Below are 12,500 nucleotides of genomic sequence, written 5' to 3'. Positions count from 1 at the left end.
TCAAGATACCAGTTCCCGGCGGTCAAAACATTTCACATGAAATCGAGGCCAAATGTGCCACGCAGCCAGTCCAAGATGGCGTCCAAACCATGAAATTTTATGGCATCGGAAAATCGCGGGACATAAACCCGCGGGATTGACCCGATTAGTATGCGTTCTCCTATTGTCGAACGCAATTATTTAGGTTGTTAATTCAGTTAAGGGAAGAATTTTTTCAGTGGTTGTTACCTCTAACCTAAGGAAACTTTGGTTATCACACCTTCATTAACGCTCGACAAGTTTCTATGTACTGTTTGAATCTTTTGTTGCAGTCATAACTCAGACCAAGTCTCATGTGTATTGTAACCAAAGCAACATGTCCATTGCAATTGTGATTGTCACATTTTATTGGTGTAGGTTTGATAGGTCTTTTTCTGTAAATATGGCAATAGCTCCTTCAAAGAGCTCTGTACGGGTGTTAAACTTGTATTAAAGTCAAACTTGCAAAAAGTCGTAAAGCTGATGGCATTGTAAAATGCTATGATGTACCAGTCATGCATTGCTATGGCCACCTATGCGGAAAATGTAAATAATTTCATTATTTCACATTAAGAAATTAATCTGAGTTCATATAAATCCTCATGTTTCTTTCCCAGCTTCTTTCTTTCTCCTCTTTTGTCAGCCTTTCCCTACGGCTGGTTTTTCTTGGCTTACAACTACTCTGTTTCTCATTTTTCACCTTCCTTCTCTTTACAGCATGGCTATCATTTGGACCAAAATGTGTCACTTTTGCCTCTTGACTTCCCTTGCTGCCTAATCCGAGTCGGTCTCTTTTCAGGACTGTCTTAATAGGAAATTTTCTCCCAATGCCTTCAGGCCCTAAACCTGTATGGCAATAATAAAGATTAAAACAAGGCAAATTTCATACTATATGCAAGTCACTGGCCTGGTGGTCTAATATAGGAGAAACTGTGCCAGTGAACAAGGTCTTAAAGTGTGCCTAAACTCAAATACTTTTAGTCTACAATACCAGTATTTATCTCCCCACCGAAAGCAAAGATGTTTGACAATCTTTTACGTTGCTTTTTGTCTGCCAAGCAAGACGCGCAGAGTTGTCAAAACTAGCTGTGATTTGGACCCACCACCGTGATGTGAGAGGCATCGATCTATTCTCGAGTTTACCTCACAAACTCCTTTGCAATGCAAAATTTCTTTGAAAATAGGAATGCAAAGCAGTTTGTGACGTAAAATCAAAAATAGACCAATGCCTCTCACATTACGGTCATGGGTCCAAATTACTGCTGGTTCGGACTGCCAAGTTTACGTGGCTTGCATGGCACAGAAAAAGCCAAATTCTGGGTAACAATGGTGAACGAGACATGTGTTTGCTTTAGATGGGGAGATTTACATTAAGAACGAAAAATCTTGAGTTTAGGTGCACTTTACAGTGAAATTGGTTGTTCATTTGCCTGCCACCTTGCAATAATTATTTTGTGATGCAATGTAGGTGTTTTGATTGGCAGTTTGCTTCGAGGAAGTTCAAATTTGAACTTGCTGCCTGGTATTTACCTTCCCAGAGTCAGGTATTTGTACCCGTTCAAAACAACCTTGAACTCTATTTTTTACAATATAAATTTACGGTGTAAGGGAGAAGGTTCACAATGTAATTGCACATCGGGGGCATACCACTGGACTGCAACTGTGCGTAAGTTGCGAAATTGAACCTTCACCTTGCTTGGAGCAAACTGATAATCAAAAACACAACATTGCGTGACAATAATTATTGCAAAGTGGCGCGCAAACAAACAACAGGTTTCACTGTACAGTTGTAAGTACTGCCCAAGGTTGCATTTAACCCTGTCACTCCCAAGAGTGACTGATACAAAATTTTCTTGCAAACACAATAGAATACAATGTCAGCATACTGGCAAAGAAAATAAAGAAATTTATCACCTGGGATTTTCTGTCTAGATATATCATCAAATTTCCCTAACTGACATCAAAAGTAATGTATGGCAGTCAGTAACGAGAATTATACCAACCTGCACTTGTGAACTTCCATATTTCAGGAGAGCATGCATGTCCTTGGATGCCCTTCCCACCCCCCCCCCCCCCCCCCTCCCTTAATTTCCTCATTCTAATGAGAACCCTGTCTTGAATGTCTTTGTCAGCAAGTCCTTGTTCCTTTGAGAAGTCCACAGAACTTCACATACACTCTCGTAAATTATTTACTGTAACAAAAACAGTGCTTCTAGCAAGTATATGACATTATTAATCAAACCTTGATCTTCATTCCAACCAGATTTCAGCATTATCTGATAGCCAACATTTTTCTCAGGGATGTAATAAAATGTCCTCTGAGGCTTCCTCTGTGTATTAAACAAATGCACTGTTGAGCCTTGATGAACCTTCCTGCTGTCACTGAACTCTTCCTCACATATTGAGCACCAAGACTTAACCCAAATTTCATTTTTGAAGGTTTTCTTTTGTCTGGTTTGAGCATTATCATTGTAAGTCAAAAGTAAATCTACAACATCAAAATTTTTAGAAAGTCTTGCGAGATCCAATGCTGTTCTTCCGTTCAAATCTTTGCAAGCTTTCCAGATCGCTCCTTTCTCCAACAGAAATTTAACAATATGCAACTGTCCGCTGTGCGATGCACACATCAAAGCTGTCCAACAAAATTGGTCACACACATTGATGTCCACCTTGTGTCCAGACAGAAGTTCCTGAATCGGCCTCAATTTTCCCTCCTGAGCATATCTGAGAAACTGGTGTACTACTCTCTGATTGGGAGAATTTACAGAGGATTTTCTGTTGTCTGTTCCATCTTTATTACCACCATCGTCAATATCTTCGTCATCACATTCAAATTCGTCATCACCTTCATGGCGATTGACGACATGTACAGAACTAGTTTTGTATGCGCGAGAAGAATTTTCGATTTCGCTATTTTCCTGTCGTTTTCTTGCCTGCTGATGTCGAGACGGCTTAACGCATTTTGAACTTATAGTCGAACTATCAGCCAAAGACAAGACGCTCTCATAAAATGTTCTTGCTTCCTCACCGGACATTTTTCCTTGTTTATCACATTCGGTCTCTTTCTTTGGTGAAAGAGTTGCATCCTTGGTTTCTTTTGGTGATACAAATCTTTGTAACACGTATGCAAAGCTCATTCCAAATCACTCAGGACAAGAAAAGCCCACCTTGAACAGTGTTCAGAGGACCCAGCTATCCGCCATCTTTGATCAAAATGTTTAACCTCGTTTTCACAAGACTGGGAACGAGGTTTCCCATCTCACGCCAAATGTTTTGGAAGGTTCCATGGCGGTATAATCAGTCATAAATTACAAACGAGAGCAAACAAGCATGGGACGCGTTTCAACCCATAAGAGGCAGAAAAACGAATGTTGAAGGTATTTCCAGCGAATGATGATGCGTGGGAGCTAACTATCCAGTAATCAAGACCCAAATTGAAGCCTATATGTAAACTTTAATTTTTGTTGCGTCACTGTTTTAATGTTCAATTCGCCCGAATGTGGACAAGCTGTTATATGAATACTACATGGATAAATTTGTAATTGTTGGGGGATTTCTTTGCTTTGCCGCCGATGTATTCGCGATCGCCTCCTTGGCAACCCCAGAGTGGGTCGTGACGGAGTTTGCTGGTGAGTATTTCCACATACTTCTCGATCAATCTCTAAATGTTGAACTACTTAGGGTATAATTACTAATTCCAGCGGAAAGGGAAAAATTCCTTTTCCGCTCGAGGGGAATGGGGCAGTTCCTTTGCTACGTTTCTAAGAGCAAATCGCCCTCAGTTAATTTTTTTAAAGAAAAATGAATTTTTTATCTTCAGCATTCATTTCGAAAGGAAAACTTTGTACACACCAATTAGTGCAGCTGGTGCTAGTGACATAATAATGAGCTTAATAATCCCTATGAACTTTATTTAAGTGTCAACTGTATTTAGCACTAGGGCACCAATTGGAAATAAACCTGTTTGATGTTTGGTCAACAACTAACTTAACCCACATTAATTTTGACGCCAAGTCTGGAAATCAAACCTGAGCCACATTTGTGGAAGGCATGTGCTCTCACCTGACTGCGCGTTCCTTGCTCCCCGTCCTTCGAGGAGCATCCAAGCTCATTGGTTTTCCTCATGCAACATTCATCATCAAATTCCTACCTAGGAAATACAATGAAGCACCCACTTAATGTCGAAATCTCTCCATTACTGGATTATGCTCACCATACAATGTAATATTATTTCAATGTTGTCCAGACTTTTAAAAATAAATCAATCAATTAAGCCCATCGTTCCTGGTGGAACATTGGCCATTGACAACCCCTCGCCATCACACAGTTGGTTCCCTTCTGTTTCATAACTGCCTCAGCGTCTGGTCTCCAGCTGTGGCAAGGCCGACCTCTCGTCCTCTTCCCCTGCGGGTTCCAGTGTGTGGTGCTGGACGCTGGTTTCCTAAGGGTGTGTCCAATCCAGCCCCACTTCCTGCGTAGAATCCGCTTGACCAACGGTTCCTGCCCCGCTCATTCCCACAGGTCCTCATTTCAGATCTTCTCTGGCCATTGGATGTTGAAACTGCACCTCAGACTGGTGTTTGAAGAATGTGTGAAGCTTCTGTTGTATTGTCTTTGTTGTTCGCTATGTCTTGCTCCAGTAAAGCAGAATTATGGACTTGATGTTGGAGTTGAATATGCACAGCTTGGTTCTTGTGTTGATCTCTTTGGATGCCCAGATGCTCTTGAGCATGACAAAGGCTGCTCTGGCCTTACTGATCCTGGCTGTTACATCTCGGGCTGTTCCTCCCTGTTGGTCAACCACACCTCCCAGATAGATGAATGACTCCACCTCCAAGATGGGCGCTCCGCAGACTGTAACTGGAGTGTTCATGGTGTTGTTGATCTTCATCAGCTCCGTCTTCTTTCTGTTGATGTTGAGCCCTGTCCCGGCTGATGTTATCTCCAGGAGGGTGGTCTTGTCCTGCATTTGTCTGTGGTTGTGACAGTAGGGCCAAGTCGTCAGCGAAGTCGAGGTCATCCAGCTGCGTCCAAAGCGTCCACTGTATGCCATTGTTCCTACCTGTTGTGGTGGTCTTCATAATCCAGTTGATGACCAGGAGGAAAAGAAATGATGACAGTAGACCCCTGACAGACTCTGGTCTTCACCTCAAATCTCTCAAGCAACTGGCCAGTATGGGCAATCCTGTTCATTGTCTGCACTTAATGAGGGAGATGATCTTCTCTGGGACTCTGTAGTGCCTCAGCAGCGTCCACAGCGTTTCTCTGTCCACGCTGTCTAACGCCTTCTCGTAGTCTATAAAGTTGATTTAGAGGGGGCAGTTTCCACTCCATCGACTGCTCTACAATGATGTGCAGGCTGGCAATCTGGTCCACACAGGATCTGTTCTTGCGGAAGCCAGCCTGCTGGTCTCAGAGCTTGGGGTTGACTGCCTCTTTCATCCTCTCCAGTAGAACCCTGTTGAGAACCTTGCCTGGCACTGACAGGAGCATGATCCCTCGATAGTTGCTGCAGTTCCTGAGGTGCTCTTTCTTCGGCAGCTCAATGATGATGCTTCCTTCCACTGGGCCAGTACCTCCTTTTCTTCCCAGATCTTGCTGAAGAGGCTGTGCAGCATGTCGACCACTGTCTCCATGTCTGCTTTGATGGCTTCTGCCGGTACCTCATCCGGCCCTGCTGCCTTCCCATTCTTGAGTGCATTGATGGCCTTTCTGATCTCAGCCTTGGAGGGTGGGATGTCTGGTAGTGTATCAGGGGTGGGGCGGTTTAGTAGCTCCCTGAAGTGTTCCGCCCACCGCTTCACCTGCTCCTCTGTTGTCGTCAGTGGGTTTCCATTCTTGTTTCTCACTGGCTTGTCTCTCTGTTGGAACTTGCCTGACAGCTTCTTACAGTAGTCATCAGGTACAGGTCCTTCAGCTTTCCCTGTCCAGCTGCTGTCTCGGATTGGCTGGCAAGGTCATTGATGTAGTCTCTCTTGTCCTTCGTGATGCTCCTCTTCACCTCTCTTTGTGCTACTGTATACTCAGCCTGGGCTCGAATCTTCACTTTCCTTGCCTCAAGCTTGCGGATGGTGTCCGCAGAGATCCAATCCTTGTGCTGGGTCTTCTTCCTGCCAAGGACTTCCTCACATGTGTCGTGCCAGATCTTCTTGCTGTGTTCCCAGTATGTTCGGATGTCAGTCTTGGGGTCTATCAGGTCTTGTAGCAGCTGGTATCTGTTGGATAGCCTGATCTTGAATGCTGCCTGCGTGTCTTTATTCCTGAGCAGTCCGACGTTGTACTTTGTCTGTGTGTTGTTGGTTGTTAGTGAATCTCTTCACTAAAAAAAATTTAAAAAAAGATTGGCATCATGTGGGTTTGAATTTTGTTGGTTAGCTATGGTATTGATGCAGCATTTTTAAAGAAATTATTTATGAGTGGACAAAGGCAAACCTGACCTTGGTTTTTCAAATGGTGGATAACGCTGTCCACTGGATAAAACGCTATCCAGCAGACAAACACTAGCAAAACCAATTGAGTTATCCAGTAGAATTAAGGATACAGATTATTTTATCCAAAGGTCATAGTGCTGTCCATTCTTTTAACAAATGGGGCCAGTTGGTTATTTACAAGTGAAGCCAAGGAGTTGAATACCAGGGGCTACTCAGAGCAGCATCAGCGTATATGTAGGACTTAAACACAGGACCTTTTGAATTTTCATTACAGTTCCCTTACTTCTTGCCTACACTGCCTCCCTTTGCTTTGCTATTCTGCTCCCTGACAGGTTTTGCTGGTCACTCAAAGGTCACAACCAAAGTTTGAATTAATATGAGTTGATAATTTAATGTGTTGTAAATGTTGATCTTGTAAATAATATTGCTTTCATCATGTTCATATACTTTTAGTACTTGTTGGGATGTATTCAAGATAATTTTATAATTATTCTGACTTCACTACAATGAGACTTCAAAATGTGAAATATATTTTATTGAGGGTGTGTCAGTCAATCCACGGCACAACACAATAGTAGCTTGGATTTCACATGTGCATTATGTTTTACTTATTTACTTACCGTATTTACCCGTACTTATAACGCGCAAGTATCAATTTACATTTTCACCTTTATGTGTTAACATTATACTGATCTTACTTATATAGGAGAGTTAAATTAAAACAAATTGCACTGCACCAGATATGAAAAACCACTGAAAAGTGCCCTTTAGAAGTGGCCAAAAAATAATGTGGAACGTATTCCTTATCTAATGCAGCAGCACCCGACCCCAAGGAAAGGGCATTTTACAGAAAACTTAAGGAAAACATGTGAATAAGCAGTGACAGACTGTCTTAAATTGATTAAATCTTCCTACCAGACTACTTAATATGCCTGATCAATTCCCTGACAGGTTTTGCTGGTCACTCAAAGGTCACAACCAAAGTTTGAATTAATATGAGTTGATAATTTAATGTGTTGTAAATGTTGTTCTTGTAAATAATATTGCTTTCATCATGTTCATATACTTTTAGTACTTGTTGGGATGTATTCAAGATAATTTTATAATTATTCTGACTTCACTACAATGAGACTTCAAAATGTGAAATATATTTTATTGAGGGTGTGTCAGTCAATCCACTGCGCAACACAATAGTAGCTTGGATTTCACATGTACATCATGTTTTACTTATTTACTTACCGTATTTACCCGTACTTATAACGCGCAAGTATCAATTTACATTTTCACCTTTATGTGTTAACATTATACTGATCTTACTTATATAGGAGAGTTAAATTAAAACAAATTGCACTGCACCAGATATGAAAAACCACTGAAAAGTGCCCTTTGTGGCCAAAAAATAATGTGGAACATATTCCTTATCTAATGCAGCAGCACCCGACCCAAGGAAAGGGCATTTTACAGAAAACTTAAGGAAAACATGTGAATAAGCAGTGACAGACTGTCTTAAATTGATTAAATCTTCCTACCAGACTACTTAATATGCCTGATCAATTCCATATTAGCACCTATATCCTGAGATACATCATGCCATCAGAATATTCAGTTTCTGACTAACTTGTTCCCATGTCATTCAAATATCAGAAATTCCAATGATTTAGAGTCTCCAGGGGAGTTGTCAGGGATTAAGTTGTTAAATGCACAAAAACCTCAAAAAAGTGTTTTAAAAATCTGAATAACAAAATTCATAATTATGTTTTGTGACTAGGTTCTGTTCGACTTGGTTTGACTGTCATGTGTCAGAAATCAACTGGCCAGCCAGAAGTTTGTGTCACACCTGAGCTGCCTCAAGAGTGGCTGGCCACATTGATGTTTATGATTTTGGGTGTGATCACTTTGACCCTCACATGCTTTTTATTAGTCATGTCACCTTGGAAACCATTCATTGTCGATACAGCAAAATGGATTGTATTTACAGGAAGTAAGTTAAAAGGAGAAGTGTTGGACCTTGTTCCCAAGGTCTTTCTTCATTCTAGTAAGAGACAAGGGTGTAATCTGGTCCCACGTGTCTGCGGTAGTTGTGTTGAAGAGGTCAGGAGGGGGCCCGTTTTCATTTAGCAGAGTCAAAACATGCACTTCAATATTTTTTTCTGTCACTCATATTTGGACACACATGACCAGACCACACTTTCACCATAAGGGAAAGGAAGATGAGAGCCCCAGAAAAGGAAGTTATTGATGGACTGAGGGTCAAGGAAAAGGGTCAGAAACTAGTTCTGTAATGTTCCTTTTGGGCGATTTTCATTCAGGCTTTGAGCAAGTGGGTTCATATTACTGACCAAATAGTCTCAAAATGCTGTGTTCCTTTGCATGCACCCGCATGTCTCATTTTTGTTAGATGAAACTGTTCATGTTTCTGAGTTAACATTGCCACCAGTATTTCTTTTTTTTCTGTGATTGCCGGGTGCAAGTTTGTTATTAATTTTTAAACGCATGAAATCACAAGCCACTCTTGATTAATGAAGTCTGCCACAAAAAGCAGTCTCTGATGTCACAAAAGGAATGGACACAATTCTCACACTAGGTGATGAGACAAATAACAGTAGAATTTGCTGGTTTTAAAGGGCATGTGGAAAGGAATTCTCTAAAGAAAACATCTTGATATATGTTTACCAGAGATTTACTTTAACAAGTGTGACAAATCATTGACTTCAATTTAGTTTTCAATGAAATGTACACTGTCATGCCGTTTCTTGAATAGATTGTCACACATTTATATCTTTATGATTTGGTCAAATAGTCAAGTCACTGTGATGTCCTTAAGTATCAAAAATTGTGCAAAAATGTCACCAGTTTGTGTCATGACCCATTTGACATCATAAAATATATTTCTTTTTTTTCCAGTGATTATGTTCTGTTTAGCTGCCCTCACATTTCCCATGGGATTTCAGATGCCAGAAATCGGAGGAAAACCATATAAGCTTCCACAAGGGACCCACGTTGGACCATCTTTCTTCCTTTACATATTTTGCATAGTTTTCACAATCGCATCTGAACTATGTATATTCAAAGTTTGCCCTCTTTTGCTGAGATGATAAAGGTTGACATTAATTTTGGGTGGATGGAATGGAAAGTTTAATATATGCATAGAGGTTTTTCCTTTGTGAACATTGTATTTTCACAAGCTTTGGCCTGAATAAGAGGATGGATAGCTCCAGAATTTTTGGGACAAGAAACTTTGTAGGAGAGTGTTAGAAGCTTGAATGATTTGCACATCTTTTTGCGGTATTTTGCGGTATGTAGCGGAGAATTAAGCAATGGTAGCTCATTAAGAGAACAAGTTGGTTGTTTGGAAAGTGAACCACAGGATACATGTACAATTAATTTGACTGTGTTTTGGCTAAATTTTGGGCCAGTGAAATAATCTTTGACTTGTTCAAAAAGTCTACATGATGGTAGGAGATTCATATCCCCACGGGCATGCACCCGAAGGTCAGCATGGGTGAAAACAAATAGGCTAGCAGTCAACTCTCATCAACATCACAGATTAGTGCCCAAAGTGTGAGTGCAAGTCATGCTAACAACATAAGGTGACCGATGCCCAGTACATGTCGTACTTATAGCATCTACTGTACAAATTAGCAGTCTACCAAGTAGATTGCTAATTTGTTAGGAAGCTGTGTAAGGAAAGCATCCCCAGGAAGCAAACATACTTTGAGGCTAGCTTGCAACCATAACATTTACTTGTTGAAAAGCAAATCAGGCAACATAAGTAGTCCCAATGGAGAGCTTCTCAAGTGGTTTCATAGATTTTTTCCAGTCACACAAATAATATATTGCACATAACTAGGAAGATCATTATATTTTCTATACTCAATTCATTCTCCATAACAATTTTATAGAAAAAAAAGCAAATAATATCAAAATTATCATCCTTGCAAATAAACCGAGAGAAAAAGGCAATATTAGTATTATTTCTGATTGGGTTGTTTAGATGGTTATATTGGATCTGTTCTAGGTTTCAGTTACCCAGGTTAGGTGTGATCATCCGTGACTCATCCACATTTACATCCATCAAAATGATATTAATATAATTTCGTCAGTTGGATCAAAATTAACTTTTCTTGCAAAGGTGACTGTTGATGTTTTGAAAGTTCTCAATGGTGACTCATGCAATTTTAAGGACTTTCAAAACATGGCTTGCATTTATAAATCACAAAATGCACTTTAAGAATTATTGCTTTCATGTGATTTCCTATACTTATTATTCACATTCAAAAACCTTTCTTAGATTGGTACGGCATGTAACATTTAGGTAGCAACAGTTTTAATTGAGTGCTATTAGGGAGCTTGACCCATTCACCCCTAAACCAGCCATACTTAGTGTTTTACTCTGTCTAAAGCCAGACAATTTTTACTGGTCAATGGGGAACCCCCAGGAGTCAATGGGTTAAGCAAGAACGATGATGATGGCTACAAGAACGCCATGAAACTGCAATAATTATTGGTCTAATGAGCAAAAACAAAAGCTCTGCATCGCCCGCATCCCCTTTGTGTACTTTCTATGCTGTCGTCGCCCTGACAACGATGTAAATTGACCAAATTTGAGGTTATATGAAGGACATGAGCACCTGACAACAAATTTTCGATTTTCTCTCCAAACTGCATCCACACCATTCTCAACAATTTTCTTCCTGGAATATTGGTACACACTTTCTATGGATTAATAGCAAAGTAATTATTACTGAACATGAACAGGGAATGTTCTTAGGCAACATTCTCAAAGCCATCATCACCATCCTTGCTTAAGCTCCCTATTGCTGGGTTGATTTGCACTACCCACTATGATTGGTGTATACTTCCCCAGAAGAGTTCTCGCAGGGTGAAAATAGGCCATATTTAACTTGATAATGAGGCAGAATGAATCTGAAAAATATATACAACCACTTTCCTTTGTCTTTGTCAAGCTGAATTTCAATATATCGAAAGCCTAAATTTCAGTCACCTCCTGTGCTTGCTAAGCCATTCAGGGACAAGGCCCACTCTTCAAGTGACTTAGCAAGTGGATGAGTCAGCTGAAATTCTGGCTACATAGTGTGGTAGGAAATTTTCAGAATTGTTGTTGGTTTTCGGTGACATTTTAGGATTGAATCAGTGTTTAGGGTCACAGTTGTAGCTTACTATCGCTTCGAAGTAACTATTAAGCAAATAATTTAACTTCAGCACCACAGAATAAAACAATACATTCACAAGTGCAGAAGGCCTCATTTTTTGACGTGAATTTGAAGGTCAGTGTGTATCTATTTAAACCGCTGCCAGAGTAAGCTGCGCTTTATTTTCTGTCGTATAAACGGCCCTATTGTTCATGACAGTGACTGACTTTTCAGCCACACAACATTCAAATGATTTGTGCAGTGTCAGTGCAGCCCACAACTACTCTGGTCTTTGACCTGATTGGTCCATAGTAACATGTTGTTCAACTTTCTAGTCCGTTGCTTGCTGAAAGACTGATTGCTGTATCTGGAGAATTTCCATGCAAATGGCAGAAACTGCAAACACAGTAGCACTGTATCAGAATCCAAACCTGATGAAAGTGAAGGGGAAAGCTTTTCACTAAACCCCCACAACCCCTTTCCTCCTGGTTTTTTAAACTATTGTTCTATGACCGTTTCCGTACATTCATCCACTCATTAAGTGTCATTGTCTGAGAAAGTGTTCCAGGGGCCAAAAGTTGTGGTCAACCGATTTGGCTGAAACTTGGCACAGAAGTTGGGTATAATGAGATATTTCAAAAGCCACTTTGGCTCACTTCTCTGAGTTTTAGTTTTGGAGTTACAGGGGGGGTCTCATTTTTTGCCCTTTGAGCACCAAAAATCCAGCCTTCTAGGGGGCATTTTGAAAGTGTGATAAGACCCCACTGGTAAATTGTGCTGCCAAATGAATTTGACCATGAACTTTACTATAATAGAGCTTTCAGTTCATGCATGTAACTTTGTCCTCAAGGTATTTCACAGAGAGGAGCCTGGGGCTAGAGTTTGGCCAAAATTGATG

At 40.5% G+C, this 12,500-nt stretch overlaps 3 protein-coding genes across 3 annotated transcripts in view; 2 read left to right on the top strand and 1 right to left on the bottom strand.

Annotated features, from left to right (window-relative positions):
* The window catches only part of LOC137972025 (decapping and exoribonuclease protein-like), a 7,466-nt gene extending 7,435 nt beyond the window's left edge, over positions 1–31 (top strand). Inside the window, exon 3 of the mRNA XM_068818827.1 lies at positions 1–31. This exon is cut by the window's left edge and continues 2,794 nt beyond it. The gene's annotated coding sequence lies outside the window, so the exon portion shown is untranslated.
* Positions 32–174: 143 nt separating this feature from the next.
* On the bottom strand, positions 175–3,247 carry LOC137972026 (G patch domain and ankyrin repeat-containing protein 1-like). Its single transcript, XM_068818828.1, has 2 exons — positions 2,261–3,247; positions 175–864 (listed from the first exon to the last, which is right to left on the bottom strand). The coding sequence occupies exons 1-2, from the start codon at positions 3,153–3,155 to the stop codon at positions 596–598; spliced, it is 1,164 nt and encodes a 387-aa protein (XP_068674929.1). The 5' UTR covers positions 3,156–3,247; the 3' UTR covers positions 175–595.
* Positions 3,248–3,291: 44 nt separating this feature from the next.
* LOC137972028 (uncharacterized protein C16orf52 homolog A-like) lies at positions 3,292–11,703 on the top strand. Its single transcript, XM_068818829.1, has 3 exons — positions 3,292–3,647; positions 8,218–8,430; positions 9,354–11,703. Exons 1-3 carry the CDS (start codon positions 3,545–3,547, stop codon positions 9,542–9,544), a joined length of 507 nt encoding a protein of 168 aa, XP_068674930.1. The 5' UTR covers positions 3,292–3,544; the 3' UTR covers positions 9,545–11,703.
* The last annotated feature ends 797 nt before the right edge of the window (positions 11,704–12,500 follow it).

This window comes from Montipora foliosa, chromosome 9 (genome assembly GCF_036669935.1).
Source record: "Montipora foliosa isolate CH-2021 chromosome 9, ASM3666993v2, whole genome shotgun sequence".
In the NCBI taxonomy this organism is placed as follows: Eukaryota; Metazoa; Cnidaria; class Anthozoa; order Scleractinia; family Acroporidae; genus Montipora; species Montipora foliosa.
Note: the sequence above shows the minus strand (reverse complement) of the source record. Positions and strands in the feature narration are given on the sequence as shown.